Consider the following 17,851-nt stretch of genomic DNA (forward strand, 5'->3'; position numbering starts at 1 on the left):
ACAGCCAGGGAGATGTTACACCTAGCCAGTAGCCTCACAGCCAGGGAGATGTTACACCTAGCCAGTAGCCTCACAGCCAGGGAGATGTTACACCTAGCCAGTAGCCTCACAGCCAGGGAGATAGTACACCTAGCCAGTAGCCTCACAGCCAGGGAGATGTTACACCTAGCCAGTAGCCTCACAGCCAGGGAGATGTTACACCTAGCCAGTAGCCTCACAGCCAGGGAGATGTTACACCTAGCCAGTAGCCTCACAGCCAGGGAGATGTTACACCTAGCCAGTAGCCTCACAGCCAGGGAGATGTTACACCTAGCCAGTAGCCTCACAGCCAGGGAGATATTACACCTAGCCAGTAGCCTCACAGCCAGGGAGATATTACACCTAGCCAGTAGCCTCACAGCCAGGGAGATATTACACCTAGCCAGTAGCCTCACAGCCAGGGAGATATTACACCTAGCCAGTAGCCTCACAGCCAGGGAGATGTTACACCTAGCCAGTAGCCTCACAGCCAGGGAGATGTTACACCTAGCCAGTAGCCTCACAGCCAGGGAGATGTTACACCTAGCCAGTAGCTTCACAGCCAGGGAGATATTACACCTAGCCAGTAGCCTCACAGCCAGGGAGATCTTACACCTAGCCGGTAGCCTCACAGCCAGGGAGATATTACACCTAGCCAGTAGCCTCACAGCCAGGGAGATGTTACACCTAGCCAGTAGCCTCACAGCCAGGGAGATGTTACACCTAGCCAGTAGCCTCACAGCCAGGGAGATGTTACACCTAGCTAGCCATGCAGACCATCACAACTAGCCAGTTGTATGATAGCCAATACCACACACACCTACTATGGGCAGCATTCTTCAGGATTTGTTCAGCTGGTATAGTAGTTGTTCAGTGTAGTGTATCGTCGGTCTTGTTGACTTGCTGTTCAGTGCGTATGTACAGCTGATATGGTCTACTGAAGACATCCATTCAGACCAGACAGGAAGTATCTCTGAGAGGATGCAGCGATCCTAGCTGTCACTCAGCTGTCATCTTTAATGATACGCTCCTATCCTCCCCGAAGTCTCTCCTCGTCTCCTCACCCCCCCTTTCTTCTCGTTTATCCAGCTCTTTCCTCCCTGTTAGTGGGTGACTACTGAGCAGGAACAGATTGGAACCCTTGTTGTCGTGACGTCTGGAGGACATAGATATTACAGCTTGTCAGACCTCTGATGTTATCTGGGTCGTGTGTGTACTGTTGATTGACAGGCCTCTCTCTTTGTTGCAGACGCCTTTGTGAACAGCCAGGAGTGGACTCTGAGCCGATCAGTACCAGAACTCAAAGTGGTGAGTCTGAAATTGGATACTAACACTCCAATGAGTCTTCTCCTGGACGTACATGTACACAGACCAGGAATGAGGTCAAAACTTGAAACAGAATATAATTGCCTTCCTCAATATTCATGTATGCATCTGAGGCAGTCTTCTTCTGAAGCTCTTCTCAGCTTTATCCACTGCAGCACAACCATCCTGATTATTACAAGCCAATGTAGAAGATATGCAAAACCAGGAAACAACCTCACTTCCCTGTTCTTCTTCCTCCCCCAGGGCATTGTGGGTAACCTGGCCAGTGGGAAGTCTGCACTGGTCCACAGGTACCTGACAGGAACATACGTCCAGGAGGAATCTCCAGAAGGTAAGTCCAGGGTGCTCTCTACTGCTCACCAGGTCTCTGTCTGTACCCGTGTGTGTCTGTACCCGTGTGTGTCTGTCTGTGCCAGTGTGTGTCTGTCTGTGCCAGTGTGTGTCTGTCTGTGCCAGTGTGCGTCTGTCTGTGCCAGTGTGCGTCTGTCTGTGCCAGTGTGCGTCTGTCTGTGCCAGTGTGCGTCTGTCTGTGCCAGTGTGCGTCTGTCTGTGCCAGTGTGCGTCTGTCTGTGCCAGTGTGCGTCTGTCTGTGCCAGTGTGCGTCTGTCTGTGCCAGTGTGCGTCTGTCTGTGCCAGTGTGCGTCTGTCTGTGCCAGTGTGCGTCTGTCTGTGCCAGTGTGCGTCTGTCTGTGCCAGTGTGCGTCTGTCTGTGCCAGTGTGCGTCTGTCTGTGCCAGTGTGCGTCTGTCTGTGCCAGTGTGCGTCTGTCTGTCTGTGCCAGTGTGCGTCTGTCTGTCTGTGCCAGTGTGCGTCTGTCTGTCTGTGCCAGTGTGCGTCTGTCTGTGCCAGTGTGCGTCTGTCTGTACCAGTGTGCGTCTGTCTGTACCAGTGTGCGTCTGTCTGTACCAGTGTGTGTCTGTCTGTACCAGTGTGTGTCTGTCTGTACCAGTGTGTGTCTGTCTGTGCCAGTGTGCGTCTGTACGTACCAGTGTGCGTCTGTACGTACCAGTGTGCGTCTGTACGTACCAGTGTGCGTCTGTACGTACCAGTGTGCGTCTGTACGTACCAGTGTGCGTCTGTACGTGCCAGTGTGCGTCTGTCTGTGCCAGTGTGCATCTGTCTGTGCCAGTGTGCGTCTGTCTGTGCCAGTGTGCGTCTGTCTGTGCCAGTGTGCGTCTGTACGTACCAGTGTGCGTCTGTACGTACCAGTGTGCGTCTGTACGTACCAGTGTGCGTCTGTCTGTACCAGTGTGCGTCTGTACGTGCCAGTGTGCGTCTGTCTGTACGTACCAGTGTGCGTCTGTACGTGCCAGTGTGCGTCTGTCTGTGCGTACCAGTGTGCGTCTGTACGTACCAGTGTGCGTCTGTACGTACCAGTGTGCGTCTGTACGTACCAGTGTGCGTCTGTACGTACCAGTCTGTGCCTGTCAGTGGATGACTCTGAAATGGCACCCTTTTCACTACTTTGTAGTAGGGCACTATATAGGGAATAGGGTGCCATTTCAGATACAGCCCATGTCTGTCAGTCGATAGCAGTGTGGTTGGTTAGGAAAAAGCTTCCTAGAAGCCTTAACCTCTATGGGCAAGGTGGCACGTCACCGTCCCACTCTATTCAACAGCCAGTGGAAGAGCGTGGCGCGAAATACAAAATCTCAAAAATGCAATCATTTCAATTTTTCCTAGGACATTATGTTATACAATACATGCATGTTTTGTTCAATCAAGTTCATATTTATATCCAAAAACAGCTTTTTACATTGGCATGTGATGTTCAGAACATGCATTCCCACCCAAAACTTCCAGTGAATTTACTAAATTACTCACCATAAACGTTGACAAAATACATAACAATTATTTTAAGAATTATAGATACAGAACTCCTTTATGCAATCGCTATGTCAGATTTTAAAATAGCTTTTCGGCGAAAGCACATTTTGCAGTATTCTGAGTACATAGCTCAGCCATCACGGCTAGCTATTTTGACACCCGCCAACTTCGGGGCTCACTAAACTCAGAATTACTATTAGAAAAATAGTTTTACCTTTGCTGATCTTCGTCAGAATGCACTACCAGGACTGCTACTTCCACAAGAAATGTTGTTTTTGTTCCAAATAATCCAAAGTTATGTCCAAATACCTCCGTTTTGTTCGTGCGTTCAGGTCACTATCCAAAGGGTAACGCGCGAGCACATTTCAAGACAAAAAAATTCTAAATGTTCCTTTACCGTACTTATAAGCATGTCAAACGCTGTTTAAAATCAATTTTTATGGTATTTTTCTCGTAAAATAGTGATAATATTCCAACCGGACAATAGTGTATTCATTCAAAGAGGAAAAGGAAAAACAGCATGGTCGCCGGACAGCGCATCTCCAATCTCTTTTTCACCAGGCAGACCACTGACAAACTGAGCTACCATACTCTGCCCAGAGACAGGAGACGCCTCAATCAGCTTTCTGAAGGCTTTAGAGAGCCAATGGAAGCCTTAGAAAGTGCAACGTAACCCCAGAGATACTGTAGTTTCGAAAGGGAATAGAAAGAACTACAAATTGTCAGACAGGCCACTTCCTGCTTGGAATTTTCTCAGGTTTTGGCCTGCCATATGAGTTCTGTTATACTCAGACACCATTCAAACAGTTTTCTATCCAAATCTACTAATAATATGCATATTCTCGTTTCTGGGAAAGAGTAGTAACCAGTTTAAATCGGGTACGTTTTTTTTATCCGGCCGTGGAAATACTGCCCCCTAGCCCAGACAGGTTGACAAATTAACCAGGGTGCCGTGCTCACGCTTAACTACACCGCCTGCTTAACCCAACTACAAGGAGCTGGAGAGAGCAGTATGTTATTCCTGGAGCTTCTCTCCCTGTTACCTCTCCTCTCCTCCACTCCAGGCTGTCTCTCAATAGTCCAGTGTCCTCTCCTCCACTCCAGGCTGTCTCTCAATAGTCCAGTGTCCTCTCCTCCACTCCAGGCTGCGTCTCAATAGTCCAGTGTCCTCCTTTAATGATCTCCTCTTCCCGTGTTCAGCTGCAGTAGTCTGAAAGAAGTGGACAGGTACCAGTCAGATACATGGTAGTCATCACTCATCTGTCGTATTGCTTTCAGCTTTCCTGTGGCTTCATATCAATGCAGATGAAGGAAAGGAGATTAGGAGAGGAAGTCACCAGACACTATTGCGATGCAGCCCTTCATGTAGCGTTAGCGTGTTAGCATCATCAGTACAGTCCAGGCCCTGAGGAGACAAACAGCCATACTCTGCATCCATTATTGAAGCTAAGAGGAGGCACCCTGCCAGCTCTGCTCACCCAGATATGGGAGCCCTCTCTACGCTCTACTTTCAGAGACCTAAGCATGTTAATATTTCAGCACTAACAGTCATGTTCCTATGAGTCTGTGTAGAAAACGTTGCCTCATAAATGTACATTTGGCATTTTAGTCATTTAGCAGTCGCTCTTATCCAGAGAGACTTAACCCCAATTGTTCCTTTAAGTGTCTTGCTCAAGGGCATATTGACATATTTTTGAAAACTAGTCGGCTCAGGGATTTGAAACCGCACCGTTTCGGTTACTGGCCCAATGGTTTTAACTGCTAGGCTACCTGCCGCCCTATAGATGGGCTTAGATAGTCCTATAGTGGGACAGCCCAGTGAATATTCAGACACCTACTGGAAGGTTCAACGTTTAAATGCAAGAGTAAAACTGTCGGATGATCTGAGTCCCCCAATGTATTTGTCTGTCAGTCACTCTTCCTAGCTGCTGGCTTGAGTCTGTGCATGCCAGTGGCAGGCTCAGGAATATCCAAAAAGAAAAATGTCAACAACTCAACGGGTGTTTTTCGCTTCTTTGCCTCTTGATTATAACAGTTAGCTGCCAAGAGAAACATAATCCAGCATTTGAAGGCAGAATAATGTGTTTTAGCGAAGCTAAAACGACAAGCCTTAGGTCTTTGATCCAGGCAAATTCTTGGCACCGCCGCCCATCTAGGAAGTGTTTCCACCCAAAAGAACTCTGTCTCTTTGATATAATTGTCGCATGACCAATGGCCTAACAAAAATAGAAAATCCCTGCTTGATCACACACACTGTCTTAACCACCTATCTAAAAATGGATGCTCCCAAGACGGTCCCCAGTTCTCCTGGTAATTGATTGAGTTGTAGGCTGCTGTAGTTGCTCCTACGGCCTAGCCTAGTAACCACCTAACCACACAGCTGCAGAGCCGCTAACCAGGCCTATTCTTAGTGTGTAGACTGGAGTCTGCAGAGGGAATGGCAGCTAGTACTGACTGCTGTGGTGGTCTCTCCCAGGTCCTCTCAGACACACAGCGTATGAATGGACACATTATGATAGGTTATAATACACCAACCCAAACACACCTGGCTCTTTTCACAACGCTCTCACAACGTCACCGCAACGTGCTGGCTGCCATGTTAACACAACGTAAGGGCCCAGTGTAGATAGCGTAAAGCAGGATAGTTGTGTGTGAGGTTATGGTAGGTCATGTGACAGACAGCGTCGTCGTGTTAAGAGTTTTTAGGAAGCTTGCCTCCACAGCTACTAGGATCTGTGCTCTTCTACCACCCACTGACTGACCAGGGATGATGTGAAAACCCCACTGTACTCTCCCTACCCCCTCTCCTCTCACAGCTCTAGGCTGTACACTCAACCTGCGATGCTTGGTCTTCTCTCTAGCCTCTCTGACCTAGGGTGAATCTATGCAGTGTCTCTGTATTCTCTCTCTCTGTCTGTCCCTCTGCCCTCTCGTCGTCCCTCTGTCTGTCCCTCTGTCTGTCCCGTCTGCCTCTGTCGCCTCTGTCTGTCTCTCTGTCTCTCTCTCTGTCTGTCCCTCTGTCTGTCCCTCTGTCTGTCCCTCTGTCTGTCCCTCTGTCTGTCCCTCTGTCTGTCCCTCTGTCTGTCTCTCTGTCTGTCCCTCTGTCTGTCCCTCTGTCTGTCCCTCTGTCTGTCCCTCTGTCTGTCCCTCTGTCTGTCCCTCTGTCTGTCCCTCTGTCTGTCCCTCTGTCTGTCCCTCTGTCTGTCCCTCTGTCTGTCCCTCTGTCTGTCCCTCTGTCTGTCCCTCTGTCTGTCCCTCTGTCTGTCCCTCTGTCTGTCCCTCTGTCTGTCCCTCTGTCTGTCCCTCTGTCTGTCCCTCTGTCTGTCTCTCTGTCTGTCTCTCTGTCTGTCCCTCTGTCTGTCCCTCTGTCTGTCCCTCTGTCTGTCCCTCTGTCTGTCTCTCTGTCTGTCCCTCTGTCTGTCCCTCTGTCTGTCCCTCTGTCTGTCCCTCTGTCTGTCTCTCTGTCTGTCTCTCTGTCTGTCCCTCTGTCTGTCTCTCTGTCTGTCCCTCTGTCTGTCCCTCTGTCTGTCCCTCTGTCTGTCCCTCTGTCTGTCTCTCTGTCTGTCCCTCTGTCTGTCCCTCTGTCTGTCCCTCTGTCTGTCCCTCTGTGTGTCCCTCTGTCTGTCTCTGTGTGTGTGTTTAATTTGAACTGAGAATATAACTCGCCTGCACCTTGGATTTGCTTTTATTTCCTGTCTTTTTTCTTGGCTGCATTTGTAACTAGCTGACGTGGATGCAGGTAACTATCCTCTTGTCTCATTCTGTGTGTCTGTCTGTCTCTGTGTGTCTGTGGCCCTTGTGGAACGTTTTCCTCTCTGCTCTAGGGCCTTATCATTTCACAGTAGCAGCTTGATAATAGGTCAGGTTGCCCATAATCATTCCAGATATCACCACAACAATGCATTCTGTAGCTAAAGTGCTACTCTGAATGGCCACAAGCCAGGTAACTCCCACTTGGACAATCTAGTGTGACAGTCAAGCGAGCAGCTAGATGATGAACCTGATCAAGTTGCTGCTGTGCTAACATTTAGCTTGTTGCTTCACGTAGCTAACCCTCTCCTTTTCACTCTGTCTGTTTAATTTGTGGAGCCACAACTCACCCCTTCTCTATATGTCACACACACACACACACACACACACACACACACACACACACACACACACACACACACACACACACACACTGAGCAGCTGACTCAGCAGAGAGCCCAGCCACAGAGCTGCACCGAGGGGACTGATACTTTAATACAACAGAAAACACAACAACACAGCACACTACCTCCAATGGGGCGCCAGGTAGCCTAGTGGTTAGAGCGTTGGACTAGTAACCAGCAGGTAGCCTAGTGGTTAGAGCGTTGGACTAGTAACCAGCAGGTAGCCTAGTGGTTAGAGCGTTGGACTAGTAACCAGCAGGTAGCCTAGTGGTTAGAGCGTTGGACTAGTAACCAGCAGGTATCCTAGTGGTTAGAGCGTTGGACTAGTAACCAGCAGGTATCCTAGTGGTTAGAGCGTTGGACTAGTAACCAGCAGGTAGCCTAGTGGTTAGAGCGTTGGACTAGTAACCAGCAGGTAGCCTAGTGGTTAGAGCGTTGGACTAGTAACCAGCAGGTATCCTAGTGGTTAGAGCGTTGGACTAGTAACCAGCAGGTATCCTAGTGGTTAGAGCGTTGGACTAGTAACCAGCAGGTAGCCTAGTGGTTAGAGCGTTGGACTAGTAACCAGCAGGTAGCCTAGGGGTTAGAGCGTTGGACTAGTAACCAGCAGGTAGCCTAGTGGTTAGAGTGTTGGACTAGTAACCAGCAGGTAGCCTAGTGGTTAGAGCGTTGGACTAGTAACCAGCAGGTAGCCTAGTGGTTAGAGCGTTGGACTAGTAACCAGCAGGTAGCCTAGTGGTTAGAGCGTTGGACTAGTAACCAGCAGGTAGCCTAGTGGTTAGAGCGTTGGACTAGTAACCAGCAGGTAGCGTAGTGGTTAGAGCGTTGGACTAGTAACCAGCAGGTAGCCTAGTGGTTAGAGTGTTGGACTAGTAACCAGCAGGTAGCCTAGTGGTTAGAGCGTTGGACTAGTAACCAGCAGGTAGCGTAGTGGTTAGAGCGTTGGACTAGTAACCAGCAGGTAGCCTAGTGGTTAGAGTGTTGGACTAGTAACTGAAAGGTTGCGAGATCAAATCCCCGAGCTGACAAGGTAAAAAATCTGTCGTTCTGCCCCTGAACAAGGCAGTTAACCCACTGTTCCTACACCGTCATTGTAAATAATAATTTGTTCTTAACTGACCTGCCTAGTTAAATAAAGGTTAAATAAAACATTTTTTATATATATAAAATGAGGATTTTCTCTGCATACAAGTACGAGGGTGTGTGTATTTTGGTGCATATTTATTATTAGGGATTTTCCATACACATTTTCTTACTTTTCCTGTGCATGGATGGAGTCCACTTGGAGCTGCTTGGAGAGCAGAGAGGCCCTCTCTCTTCAAGAGGCCCTCGCCAGAGCGCTCAAAATACCCACCATGCTTTAGTCTATAACAGGACTGTGCCCCCGCCGCCTCTTTCCTCCCCCATGCCCCACCCAGCCCTCCGCCAATCTCCCCCTGAGCAGATTGGAGTGGGCTTCCTTCCATAACCCCGCAGCTGGAAAAATACTTTGGGAAGAGCTGCTGCTGTGTGGTGCTGGCTGGCTGGCTGACCCATGGCCTAGCCTCTTCCTGTTACCCTGACACGCACGCACGCACGCACGCACACACACACACACACACACAAACAGCCAGTTAACCATGTCATTATGGGGTTCCCTGCCTGGCCTGGCTCTCATTCCAACCCCCAAACACCACAGATATGGTTAGCAGCGGCTCTCATTCCAACCCCCACACACTACAGATATGGTTAGCAGCGGCTCTCATTCCAACCCCCACACACCACAGATATGGTTAGCAGCGGCTCTCATTCCAACCCCCACACACTACAGATATGGTTAGCAGCGGCTCTCATTCCAACCCCCACACACCACAGATATGGTTAGCAGCGGCTCACATTCCAACCCCCAAACACTACAGATATGGTTAGCAGCGGCTCATATTCCAACCCCCAAACACCACAGATATGGTTAGCAGCGGCTCTCATTCCAACCCCCAAACACTACAGATATGGTTAGCAGCGGCTCTCATTCCAACCCCCAAACACTACAGATATGGTTAGCAGCGGCTCACATTCCAACCCCCAAACACTACAGATATGGTTAGCAGCGGCTCACATTCCAACCCCCAAACACCACAGATATGGTTAGCAGCGGCTCACATTCCAACCCCCAAACACCACAGATATGGTTAGCAGCGGCTCACATTCCAACCCCCAAACACCACAGATATGGTTAGCAGCGGCTCTCATTCCAACCCCCAAACACCACAGATATGGTTAGCAGCGGCTCTCATTCCAACCCCCAAACACCACAGATATGGTTAGCAGCGGCTCACATTCCAACCCCCAAACACCACAGATATGGTTAGCAGCGGCTCTCATTCCAACCCCCAAACACCACAGATATGGTTAGCAGCGGCTCTCATTCCAACCCCCAAACACCACAGATATGGTTAGCAGCGGCTCACATTCCAACCCCCAAACACCACAGATATGGTTAGCAGCGGCTCTCATTCCAACCCCCAAACACTACAGATATGGTTAGCAGCGGCTCTCATTCCAACCCCCAAACACCACAGATATGGTTAGCAGCGGCTCACATTCCAACCCCCAAACACCACAGATATGGTTAGCAGCGGCTCACATTCCAACCCCCAAACACCACAGATATGGTTAGCAGCGGCTCACATTCCAACCCCCAAACACCACAGATATGGTTAGCAGCGGCTCACATTCCAACCCCCAAACACTACAGATATGGTTAGCAGCGGCTCTCATTCCAACCCCCAAACACCACAGATATGGTTAGCAGCGGCTCACATTCCAACCCCCAAACACCACAGATATGGTTAGCAGCGGCTCTCATTCCAACCCCGAAACACTACAGATATGGTTAGCAGCGGCTCTCATTCCAACCCCCAAACACCACAGATATGGTTAGCAGCGGCTCACATTCCAACCCCCAAACACCACAGATATGGTTAGCAGCGGCTCACACACTTCAGACCTGAGCTATATTAGAGGTATTTTTTACAGTTAAACGGTGTGGAAGTTGACAGGTTGATTATCACTTTATTTTCAGACATCATTTTGTGTGTAAAAGTGCGCTTCATGCCATACACACTAAGTTCCCTATAACTTGGGGATGCAATGTCTTGCTATAGGAGACAGACCACTCTAAAGTGTGTTGGTGTTTCTGCTTTAAGGGGTGCTAGACTGATGGCCAGTCTCTTTAACCAGGGACTAAACCCCGTGTTGTTGTCCCCCTGTGGGTCTAGGGAGTCAGACAGGGTTTTGCAGAAGGTCGATGATGATGATGATGATGACGACTCCACATGGTGTGTCCTGAGGCCAAGGTTAGGTCTCAGTGTGCGACACGTTCTGACAGTGTGTTCAGTCTGTCCTGGACCTGGCCTCGTTGCCCCCTCTCTCTCTCTCTCCTTCATCTCTCTCTCTCTTCATCTCTCTCTCTCTTCATCTCTCTCTCTCTCTCTCTTCATCTCTCTCTCTCTCTTCATCTCTCTCTCGCTCTTCATCTCTCTCTCCCCTTCTCTTCATCTCTCTCTCCCCTTCTCTTCATCTCTCTCTCTCTCTCGTCATCTCTCTCTCTCTTCATCTCTCTCTCTCTTCATCTCTCCCTATCCCTACATCTCTCCCTATCCCTACATCTCTCTCTCTCCCTACATCTCTCTCTCCCTACATCTCTCTCTCCCTACATCTCTCCCTCTCCCTACATCTCTCTCCCTACATCTCTCTCCCTACATCTCTCCCTCTCCCTACATCTCTCTCTCCCTACATCTCTCTCCCTACATCTCTCTCTCCCTACATCTCTCTCTCCCTACATCTCTCTCTCCCTACATCTCTCTCTCCCTACATCTCTCTCTCCCTACATCTCTCTCTCCCTACATCTCTCTCTCCCTACATCTCTCTCTCTCCCTACATCTCTCTCTCTCCCTACATCTCTCTCTCTCCCTACATCTCTCTCTCTCCCTACATCTCTCTCTCTCCCTACATCTCTCTCTCTCCCTACATCTCTCTCTCTCCCTACATCTCTCTCTCCCTCTCCACATCTCTCTCTCCCTCTCCACATCTCTCTCTCCCTCTCCACATCTCTCTCTCTCCCTACATCTCTCTCTCTCCCTCCACATCTCTCTCTCCCTACATCTCTCTCTCTCCCTACATCTCTCTCTCTCCCTACATCTCTCTCTCTCCCTACATCTCTCTCTCTCCCTACATCTCTCTCTCTCCCTACATCTCTCTCTCTCCCTACATCTCTCTCTCTCCCCCTTCATCTCTCTCTCTCTCCCCCTTCATCTCTCTCTCTCTCTCCCTCCCCCTTCGTCTCTCTCTCCCTACATCTCTCTCTCTCAGTGCAGGCAGATAGTTAGATGTCAGTAATGCTATGCTACGTGACACTATGTTACACCAGTGATTCCCATCCTTGTTTGGTTACTGTACCACCAACTGAATTTTGCTCTGCCCAGAGAACCTATGAATTTTACCAGTAGGTCTTCTCAGGTACTCCCCGTGGATAGGCCAAGTACTCCCCGTGGATAGGCCAAGTACTCCCCGTGGATAGGCCAAGTACTCCCCGTGGATAGGCCAAGTACTCCCCGTGGATAGGCCAAGTACTCCCCGTGGATAGGCCAAGTACCCCCGTGGATAGGCCAAGTACCCCCCCCCCCGTGGATAGGCCAAGTACCCCCCCCCCCCCCGTGGATAGGCCAAGTGCTCCCCGTGGATAGGCCAAGTACCCCCCCGTGGATAGGCCAAGTACTCCCCGTGGATAGGCCAAGTACCCCCCCCCCCCCCCCGTGGATAGGCCAAGTGCTCCCCGTGGATAGGCCAAGTACCCCCCCGTGGATAGGCCAAGTACTCCCCGTGGATAGGCCAAGTGCTCCCCGTGGATAGGCCAAGTGCTCCCCGTGGATAGGCCAAGTACTCCCCGTGGATAGGCCAAGTACCTCCCCGTGGATAGGCCAAGTACTCCCCGTGGATAGGCCAAGTACTCCCCGTGGATAGGCCAAGTACTCCCCGTGGATAGGCCAAGTACTCCCCGTGGATAGGCCAAGTACTCCCCGTGGATAGGCCAAGTACTCCCCGTGGATAGGCCAAGTACTCCCCGTGGATAGGCCAAGTACCCCCAGAGGTCTTAGTACCCCTGGTTGGGAACCACTGAGCTACATGACACTCCCCAAGGCTGGCTCTCCAAGGCTGCTTAAGCCCCGGGACAGGAAGTACTTTACCACTCCCCCCCCTTGGTCACGGCCCATACCCTCTGACCTTTTCGTCTGAGGTCAAGGTTCATAGGTCAGCATAAGAGCATCTAGGCCAGAGAATAGGGTGTTGGTGGAGGACAATTGAAGGTCATATTGTGAGAGAACGTCATTCTAACAGTTCTCACAGATAAAACATGTTTTTTTGAGGAATGACCTGCTGGAATGTGTTACACACACATACACACACATACACATACACACACATACACATCCACACTACACATACACACACATACACATACACATACACATACACACACACACACACACACACACACACACACACACACACACACACACACACACACACACACACACACACACACACACACACACACACACACACACACACACAGAGATGTCATCTCTGTGTGTGGTTTACCTGTACAGCAGCATTCCTCTCATTCTCCTGTGGGTAGTCATTATCACCATCTAGTCCTGGACAGCTGACATCTTCTGTGTGTGTGTGTCCATTGATCATGTCTCCTTATCACTACCATAACCTCATCAAATCATGTTTACTAGCCATTTATTACATCATCAACAGTTAATTGAATTCACTCTAGCTGGTCTAACTCTATATAGCTATCCTGCTGAGATATCAACAGATGAAATGTGACATTGGACTAAAAGCTAAGTGACTTTAGTTCTACTGTGGTTATTGATGTAGTATTTGATCCGTCTCCATGTTCGTCCCTCTCCTCTCTCTCATCCTATGTGTTGTTCCTGCAGGGGGCCGTTTTAAGAAGGAGATAGTGGTGGACGGACAGAGCAACCTATTGCTAATCAGAGACGAAGGAGGCCCTCCAGAGGCTCAGGTTGGGATTACAGCTGTATTAACATGGCTGTATTAACATGGCTGTATTAACATGGCTGTATTAACATGGCTGTATTAACATGGCTGTATTAACATGGCTGTATTAACATGGCTGTATTAACATGGCTGTATTAACATGGCTACATGGCTGTATTAACATGGCACTATCATCTGTGGGTTGATGACAGGGTGGGTTTCCTGTACACAGACTAAACCGATTTAGTGCGAGAGTAAAACTCCACTTTATTGGAGATTCTCTGTTGATCATCCTTTTTAATCCAGAACCAGTGTTAGTCTGGGTCCTGGAAACGGATGCTCTCTAACCTAACCACACATGCAGTCTGAACCACTAACCCGTGTTAAAGCGACAATCCTTATTTGAAACAATATCAAAGCATAGCCCCGCCCCTGTTTTGGTAAAAAGCTGAGAAATGTTGCCACTCTCTAGTTCATAGGGTTATGGACACCTGCACTGACCATCCATATCATATCAAATGTAGCATTTTAACCAGGTTTTCAGGCTATACAGTGTGTGTTTACATACATTGGCGTAAAACAAGCTTGTATTTTGGTTTCTGATGGGCTACGACAGTTGAACTAAGCTCATGAGGCAAGTTATATTCTTCAAGAATCAATGGGTATACATAATTCATTTAGATGTAGCAATAGATTCAGCAACTAAGGGTTCTAGCTTTAACCTTAACCTCTCTCGCTCTCCCCTTTCTCACCTCATTCCCCTCTCTCTCGCTCTCCTCTTTCTCACCTCATTCCCCTCTCTCTCGCTCTCCTCTTTCTCACCTCATTCCCCTCTCTCTCGCTCTCCTCTTTCTCACCTCATTCCCCTCTCTCTCGTTCTCCTGCTCTCTCACTTTCCCCTCTCTTCCTCTGTCTCTCTCCCGCTCTCTCACTTTCCCCTCTCTCTTCCTCTCTCTCTCCCACTCTCTCACTTTCCCCCCTCTCTCTTCCTCTGTCTCTCTCCCACTCTCTCACTTTCCCCCCCTCTCTTCCTCTGTCTCTCTCCCGCTCTTTCTTTCCCTCCTCTCTCTTCCTCTCTCTCTCTCGCTCTCTCACTTTCCCCCCTCTCTCTTCCTCTCTCTCTCCCGCTCTCTCACTTCCCCCCTCTCTCTTCCTCTGTCTCTCTCCCGCTCTCTCACTTCCCCCCTCTCTCTTCCTCTCTCTCTCCCGCTCTTTCTTTCCCCCCTCTCTCTTCCTCTGTCTCTCTCTCGCTCTCTCACTTTCCCCTCTCTCTTCCTCTGTCTCTCTCCCGCTCTTTCTTTCCCTCCTCTCTCTTCCTCTCTCTCTCTCGCTCTCTCACTTTCCCCCCTCTCTCTTCCTCTGTCTCTCTCCCGCTCTCTCACTTTCCCCCTCTCTCTTCCTCTGCTCTCTCTCCCGCTCTCTCTACTTTCCCCCTCTCTCTTTCCTCTGCTCTCTCTCCCGCTCTCTCCCCCCCTCTCTCTTCCTCTGTCTCTCTCCCGCTCTCTCACTTTCCCCCCTCTCTCTTCCTCTGTCTCTCTCCCGCTCTCTCTCTTTCCCCCCTCTCTCTTCCTCTGTCTCTCTCTCGCTCTCTCACTTTCCCCTCTCTCTCTTCCTCTGTCTCTCTCCCGCTCTTTCTTTCCCTCCTCTCTCTTCCTCTCTCTCTCTCGCTCTCTCACTTTCCCCCCTCTCTCTTCCTCTGTCTCTCTCCCGCTCTCTCACTTTCCCCTCTCTCTTCCTCTCTCTCTCCCGCTCTCTCTCTTCCCCCCTCTCTTCCTCTGTCTCTCTCCCGCTTTCTCACTTTCCCCCCTCTCTCTTCCTCTGTCTCTCTCCCGCTCTCTCTCTTTCCCCCCTCTCTCTTCCTCTGTCTCTCTCCCGCTCTCTCTCTTTCCCCCCTCTCTCTTCCTCTGTCTCTCTCTCGCTCTCTCACTTTCCCCTCTCTCTCTTCCTCTGTCTCTCTCCCGCTCTTTCTTTCCCTCCTCTCTCTTCCTCTCTCTCTCTCGCTCTCTCACTTCCCCCCTCTCTCTTCCTCTGTCTCTCTCCCGCTCTCTCTCTTTCCCCCCTCTCTCTTCCTCTGTCTCTCTCCCGCTCTCTCACTTTCCCCCCTCTCTCTTCCTCTGTCTCTCTCCCGCTCTCTCACTTTCCCCTCTCTCTTCCTCTCTCTCTCCCGCTCTCTCTCTTCCCCCCTCTCTTCCTCTGTCTCTCTCCCGCTTTCTCACTTTCCCCCCTCTCTCTTCCTCTGTCTCTCTCCCGCTCTCTCTCTTTCCCCCCTCTCTCTTCCTCTGTCTCTCTCCCGCTCTCTCGCTTTCCCCCCTCTCTCTTCCTCTGTCTCTCTCCCGCTTTCTCACTTTCCCCCTCTCTCTTCCTCTGTCTCTCTCCCGCTCTCTCACTTTCCCCTCTCTCTTCCTCTGTCTCTCTCCCGCTCTCTCTCTTTCCCCTCTCTCTTCCTCTGTCTCTCTCCCACTCTCTCACTTCCCCCCTCTCTCTTCCTCTGTCTCTCTCCCGCTCTCTCACTTTCCCCTCTCTCTTCCTCTGTCTCTCTCCCGCTCTCTCTCTTTCCCCCCCCTCTCTCTTCCTCTGTCTCTCCAGTTTTCCCTGTGGGTGGATGCAGTGATATTTGTGTTCAGTCTGGAGGATGAGATCAGTTTCCAGACAGTCTACCATTACTACAGCCGCATGGCTAACTACCGCAACACTGCTGAGGTACCTCTGGTGCTGGTGGGGACGCAAGGTGAGAGACACACACACACACACACACACACACACACACACACACACCACACACACACACACACACACACACACACACTGGCACGCAGAGACACACACACACACACACACACACACACACACACACACACGCAGAGACACACACACACTGTGCATGAACAGAATACTTGGTTGCACCATAGTTCCATACCCTTTGTTGCATCTTTCCTCCAGCTATCTGAAGTCCCTTCCTTGGAGTGCCTCTGCCCCCTAACGCCTGTTTGGAATTACTGCAATAAGACATGCACTTCCTCTCTGTCAGCACTAGAGGGCGCCACATGATTGGCTATTTCTGTGATTGCAGACGCTATCAGCTCAGCCAATCCCCGGGTCATCGATGACACGCGAGCACGCAAGCTGTCCAACGACCTGAAGCGCTGCACCTACTATGAGACGTGTGCCACCTACGGCCTCAATGTGGAACGGGTCTTCCAGGACGGTAAGACTACTCCACCGGAGATGTTATAGAAAACTAAGATAACTCACCCTTTGAGTTGTCTGTTCTAACTCAACAATAACTGTAGATCATGGATTCATCTATGTCCATTCATTCAACACAACTTAGATACAGGAAGTTGGGAGACAGACTTATGAGAATAGACATTTTAGAATGTGTTTATGCAGGTTAAATGTTTCTCACAGGTTGTGGATTTGGTTTCATTTGGGGTAGCAATTATCAGCCATAAAATACAGTTGGTCAGCTGAACCCACTACCTGTAATTCATACATCTCTACAGTGTGCAGCCAAAGCTCCTTCCTTCCTTTATAAAGACATGACAGGAAACAGCAAGGTGACATTCCCCCTGATGACTGGCCGTTTGCTTGGTCGTAATCATCTGTCAATGAACTATTAAATGGACCCTATTTAGCTGAACAGAACCGCAATTCCATTTTATAATACAGGGAGGGGAGCGGGCTGAGTCACAATGTCCCTCTTATGGACAACGGCGCCCAGTCCAGCAGCACCAGCCATTCGCTGGCCACGTCACATGATCTTAACCAGGATGGAGAAATACATTAAACACATGAGGAATGAGAGGGAGAGGATGGCTCAAGAAATATGGCTGACCTTTGACTTCCTTTCCACCAAGAAATATGGCTGACCTTTGACTTCCTTTCCACCAAGAAATATGGCTGACCTTTGACTTCCTTTCCACCAAGAAATATGGCTGACCTTTGACTTCCTTTCCACCAAGAAATATGGCTGACCTTTGACTTCCTTTCCACCAAGAAATATGGCTGACCTTTGACTTCCTTTCCACCAAGAAATATGGCTGACCTTTGACTTCCTTTCCACCAAGAAATATGGCTGACCTTTGACTTCCTTTCCACCAAGAAATATGGCTGACCTTTAACTCCAAAATATATATGGCTGTTCTTGGACTTCCTTTTCCATCAAGAAATATGGCTGACCTTGGACACCCTTTGCCCCTGAGAAATATGGCTGATCTTTCATTCCCTCTTCATTAAAGTGTCCATGTCTCCATAGAAAGTATGAGAAGGTCTGCACTCACTACTGTAAGTCTCTGGATAAGAGCGTCTGATCGGCTCCATGAAGCCACAGTGTTGTCTAGCTAGACTCTGTTCAGAATGGACCTGTATGGTCTATAGCAGCTTGTTGGAGGCGATGTCTTCTAGAAGTCTTCACTATACTACTATAGTGTGGTCACCCATGTTAATACCAGGTAGGAGCCCTGCTCCAGTAAGAGT

General features: G+C 49.7%; 1 protein-coding gene across 9 annotated transcripts in view; it reads left to right on the forward strand.

Moving 5' to 3' along the window:
- The window catches only part of LOC106575459 (arf-GAP with GTPase, ANK repeat and PH domain-containing protein 1), a 281,459-nt gene that overhangs the window by 117,113 nt on the left and 146,495 nt on the right, over positions 1–17,851 (forward strand). For 6 of the 9 annotated variants that reach the window (XM_045698088.2, XM_045698089.2, XM_045698084.2 and 3 more), the window contains exons 2-7: positions 1,268–1,326; positions 1,588–1,675; positions 6,895–6,909; positions 13,315–13,400; positions 15,962–16,103; positions 16,446–16,580. In XM_045698088.2, the coding sequence (XP_045554044.1) occupies positions 1,268–1,326; positions 1,588–1,675; positions 6,895–6,909; positions 13,315–13,400; positions 15,962–16,103; positions 16,446–16,580 (525 nt within the window). The remainder of the gene's footprint in view (positions 1–1,267; positions 1,327–1,587; positions 1,676–6,894; positions 6,910–13,314; positions 13,401–15,961; positions 16,104–16,445; positions 16,581–17,851) is intronic. The other 3 variants (XM_045698090.2, XM_045698086.2, XM_045698085.2) reach the window with 1 other exon arrangement.

This window comes from Salmo salar, chromosome 16 (assembly GCF_965601325.2).
Source record: "Salmo salar chromosome 16, fSalSal1, whole genome shotgun sequence".
In the NCBI taxonomy this organism is placed as follows: Eukaryota; Metazoa; Chordata; class Actinopteri; order Salmoniformes; family Salmonidae; genus Salmo; species Salmo salar.